Below are 4,951 nucleotides of genomic sequence, written 5' to 3'. Positions count from 1 at the left end.
GAGGCCCATTTACAACCAATGTATATAAAATATAACAATATCAAGGGCTTACAAAGTTGACCTTACGCGTTTCGGCCAAATAGGCCTTCCTCAGAGGTCATACATATGTGGCAAGATGGTTAATAATTATATTCACATAAACACAATCAGAAATATATACAAAGTATAGATTCAATGAGGACCATAAAGTAAATGGTTCAAAAGTAAAATCACCAGGCACAAGGTAAATATGCACACCGCGCACTTAACCACGACACCAAACTGGCTCTCAAAGTGATAACAAGAAGCCTGCCACTGGCAAACAGGAACATCTGGAAAGAAACATTCCTCCAGAAGACTTAAACAGTATTTGTAGATGTTGAGAGATCTGCTCAAGGTGAAAGTGACTGAATTGCATATAACTATGGGAGATAGCCCGGCGACGAGACCAGCCGTTTAGCTTGGACTAATACCGCTAGGATGATATCATTACGACTAAAGCCTGCAGGGGTCATTCCCTGCAGGTGCCAACTGCAGACCATCTTGAATTTAAAGCACTTTATTATTATTATTAATGGTATGTTGATTGTGATTTTGTGATTTTATTGGATTTTATAAATTTTATGTATGGGCTTATGCCTTTGTAAGCCGCCCTGAGCCCGCTTGCGGGGTAGGGCAGGGTAGAAATACCTGAATAAATAAATAAAATAAATAAATCATTCTAATGAATGTGTTAATACTGTGCACCACGTCGTATGAGACGATTCCACTTGCGTGTTGTGTGTGCAAGTGGTAGGAATCTTTTCTGCTCATTAATTGTGTCTATTTGTTCTTCTTTTGCAGGTAGAGGAAGGAAGGTAAGCTCTGTCATTTTTATTTAGCGGCCTCCGTCAGTCCCACCAATGAGTTTCCATCCATGAGTAGATGCGCTTTACAAAGCATGGCAAAGATGCTGCAGGAAACCATTAAAGGTGGCATCAATATCAATTGTCTGGCCTTATCTGACAAATTCACTATTTGGATATCTGGTGAATACAGCAGAGTTTTGCCCAGTCATAGAAGCATGAGACTGAGTGCAGTAAATAAAATCTCCCAAGAAGTATATTGCAAAAAAGAAAGAGTCCTTTCCCTCTCACAAATGGGCAGCTTGTCCAGGAGCATGTGTGTGGGAGGATGAGGGCGTTGTCTCTACAGGAGAGACCTGCGAAGACATGTGTCTCCACGGAAGGCCATGAGGAGAGAGTGAGGTGACAAAGTAAGAGGAGGAGTCAGAGGGCAGGTCCCAGGTTAAGACAAAGAGGGGCATCCCATTCAAGGAGATAACACCTATAGAGTGACATAGCATGCCCCCCCCCCCAGTGCCCAGGCCTGCTGAGTTGCTCCCTCCAACATTCACTCTCGTGTGAGAACCTATGCCAGAAACCCCCTAACTCTTTTTCAGTAGCTTCAAAAAAATAACAGAAGCTTCTTAGGAGAAAAATAGTTGGAAGGGTCCAGGGTAAGGTTATCGACCTCCTCTCCCAACAGCAATGTTCCCTCTAAGCTGTGGAGTCTTGTGAGCAAAAATTCTACTTTGTGAGCTACTATCATTAACGCTGTGAGCGAGCCATTTGGCTACAGCATAAATTAGTTTGCTCTGGAGCCCCCCTTCTTGAGCAGAGACAACAATGTGTGAGCCAGAGGCTAAAAAACTGTGAGCTAGCTCACACTAACTCAGCTTAGAGGGAACACTGCCCAACAGTGTAATCCCTATTTATTAGGACCAGTCAAAATAGCACAAAACAGTGAAGGCGAGCTTTTGAATTTCCCAGAACACCTCCTGAGGCTGGATGTTAGGTAGCGAAAAGGAAGTGGGGGGAGACAGAGAGGAAAAGTAGTTTCAAGGTATGCTGGAAGAGCCCAAATTCCGCCAAGAACAGGGCTAGGAAAGCCTAACGCTGGGGTGGTGCTAGGAGTGTTACCCACGATCTCAGGGATTTGGAAAACAGTCTCTGCATCAGCTTCTGTCTTGCAGAGGGCTATCGCTGAGGGTTGCCAGGTCCGTCCTGGCAACGGGCGGGGGACGAGTTTGGGACTTACTGGGAGCATCAGGGAGGCCCAGCCAACGTACAGCGACATATCTATGTCACTGCCCGTGTGACCCGGAAGTGACGCCATCGCATCAGGGTGCCGCTCTTTTTTTTTTTGTGTGGAAAAAACTCTATGGTAAATTTGGCTTGTACCATAGAGGTTTTGCCCAAATACTGGAACATGTTTCAAATGTCCTGGATGTGATGACATCACTTCCGGGTCAAGTGGGCAGTAACGTAGACATATCACTGCACGTCAAATCAATCTTCCTCTTTTTCAGAGTGAGTTCTCCCAGGCCAGCTGATCGACAGCAGGGCGGTGGGGCCAGGCAGCAGGGAACCCCTGCCTCCACCAGGGGGTCTGACAACCCTCCCATCGACTCTCCCCCCCAGGCTAGCAGTTCCGTTATGGGGAAGCCATTCCCCCCAGCATTCTAAGCAATGCTCCCTCTAAGCTCCCTCTACTTTGTGAGCTATTGGCATTAAATTTGTGAGCGAGCCATTTGGCTGCTGCATAAATTGGTTTGCTCTGGAGCCATCCCTTCCTGAGCTGAGACAAAAATGTGTGAGCCGGAGGCTAAACAACTGTGAGCTAGCTCACACCGACTCAGCTTAGAGGGAACGCTGATTCCAAGCAAAGACGGCTGTTGCGGAGGGAATGTGTCACTCCCCAGTCCTAAGGCCTTCTGTAGTATGTAGTTGCTTTCTGATCTCTGAAGCTTTTCTGATTAATAACCAAGTGCCGTCAAGTTGCAACCGACCTGTGACAATCCCAGGCAAGAGAGGAGCAGAGGTGGTTGGCCATCACCTCCCTCTGCGTAGCAACCCTGGACTTTCATGGTGTTCTCCCATCCAGGTACTAGCCAGGGCCGACCTTGCTCAGGATCCTTAGCTCTGACAAGCTCAGGCTAGTCTGGGTTATTCAGGCTGCGGAAGATTTTCTAAAAACCTAGAAAGTCCTTTTTCTTCTTAGGCCTTGTAAAGCGGCCTGCATCCTGCTACCTGTCCCACGGGCAAAAGAGGGGGAAGCCACAAAAAGGGGATGCCGGGGATTGTATGAGGCAAAGCCATTTAGGACAGTGGCTGCAGAGTGGAAGAGAGCTGGAAGAGATTGAGTGGGGAAGCGAGCAGGATCCAGCCCAGTTTCGTTATTCGCTTCGTGTGGAATGCGAATCCCCGAAGAGCACTTTCTCAGCGAGTGTTCGTTAACGTTCCGCCGTCACAGATAACTTTTCTCCTCTGCCCTACAGGGTCAAAAAGGAGAACCCGGAGTTGTCCCAGTGGTAAGTTTATGTTTCCGCTTTATTCTTTACTTAAAAGTCTTTTTTTTTTTTAAAAAAAAATAGTAATCTATAGTGCGAGAATGAGCCTCGTAGAGTGAATTTTAGCACTGTTCGCTTTTTACCAGTTACAAAAAGGAGCGAGGATTCAGGAATGTCAAGGGCAGTGGGTAATGTGAAAGACGTCCTCTCGAGACCCTGGAGAGCTGCTGCCAGTCCAAGTAGGCAGCACTGATCTTGATGGACCGGTGGTCTCAGTATATGCTGACGCCACAATCCATGGTCCCCAGCAGCATCTGCTCCCCATAGCATTCCCCAGCAATTAAAAACATACTCTGACATGGCACCCCATCCCTGTGGTGGCCTGAGGAATGCAGTTTGACCCCCCGGAACCTGTGTGGAAGCTGTCAGAGAGAGAGATCTTTGAGGACCATCACAATCGACACATTATGGAGTATGTCAAGGGCAGTGGGTAATGTGAAAGACCTCCTCTCGAGACCCCGGAGAGCTGCTGCCAGTCCGAGCAGGCAGCACTGATCTAGATGGACCGGTGGTCTCAGCATATGCTGACTTCACAATCCATGGTCCCGAGCAGCATCTGCTCCCCACAGCATTTAAAAACATACTCTGACATGGCACCACATCCCTTTGGTGGCCTGAGGAATGCAGTTTGACCCCCGGAACCTGCGTGGAAGCTGTCGGAGAGAGAGATCTTTGAGGACCATCACAATCGACACATTATGGAGTCCTGGTGTGTTGGAGATCCAGTTGGGTGTAGTGGTTAGGAGTGCAGACTCTAATCTGAGAGAACCGAGTTTGATTCCCGACTTCTCCACATGCAGCTGCTGGTGTGACCTTGGGGCCATCTGCAGACTGAATCTCCATGTGATGATTGTTTTTGGTCTCTGTGTGGGAGATCTTTCGTACAAGCTTGCCTATTCTTTCTTCATTTATTACTGTTTGTCCTTAAACTTTTGTCCGGGAGGACGTACTTCTCTATGAGTTTCTGTTTCTTGTGGCTCCACCTCCTCTTGTAAGGCTTCCAAGGGTATGTTTGGAAGAAGGAACACACATCTGGAATCCCAGTGAATGTCTGAGTTGTTGATAGCAGCTTGTGGGAGGACAGCTGTAGAAGAAGGGAAATATGGAGTCCTTTCTGTCCTCTGTGAATGTCTGAGTTGTTGATAGCAGCTTGCAGAAGGACAGCTGTAGAAATGTGGAGTCCTTTCTGTCCTCCCCCTCCAAATTGCCCCATCTTGAGGTGGCTTTCTTCTGAGAAAAGCAGCCACCTGGATTTTGTTACACATGTGTGTGTGTAATGGTTCATCCCACTCGAAGTGGTGAATGTTGACCTGATAAAAGATAGTCTTAGTACCAGTGATAGGAGAAGACTAGCTTCCCGTGTGGGCTTGTTTGAGCCAGTTTTGGTGTAGTGCATGGACTCTAATCTGGGAGAACCGGGTTTGATTCCCCACTCTTCCACATGCAGCTGCTGGGTGACCTGGGGTCAGCCACAGTTCTCTCAGAGCTGTTCTCTCAAGGGCAGTCCTCGAAAGAGCTCTCTCAGCCCCACCTACCTCACAGGGTGTTTGTTGTGGGGAGGGAACGAGAAAGGAGATTGTA

At 47.7% G+C, this 4,951-nt stretch overlaps 1 protein-coding gene across 1 annotated transcript in view; it reads left to right on the top strand.

Annotated features, from left to right (window-relative positions):
* Positions 1 to 2,252: 2,252 nt before the first annotated feature.
* Positions 2,253 to 4,951, top strand: part of LOC107106900 (collagen alpha-2(V) chain-like) — a 64,555-nt gene continuing 61,856 nt past the window's right edge. The window contains exon 1 of the mRNA XM_015407116.1: positions 2,253 to 2,330. Coding sequence (XP_015262602.1) covers positions 2,253 to 2,330 — 78 coding nt within the window. The remainder of the gene's footprint in view (positions 2,331 to 4,951) is intronic.

This window comes from Gekko japonicus, unplaced genomic scaffold, assembly GCF_001447785.1.
Source record: "Gekko japonicus isolate JY-2015 unplaced genomic scaffold, Gekko_japonicus_V1.1 scaffold3234, whole genome shotgun sequence".
In the NCBI taxonomy this organism is placed as follows: Eukaryota; Metazoa; Chordata; class Lepidosauria; order Squamata; family Gekkonidae; genus Gekko; species Gekko japonicus.
Note: the sequence above shows the minus strand (reverse complement) of the source record. Positions and strands in the feature narration are given on the sequence as shown.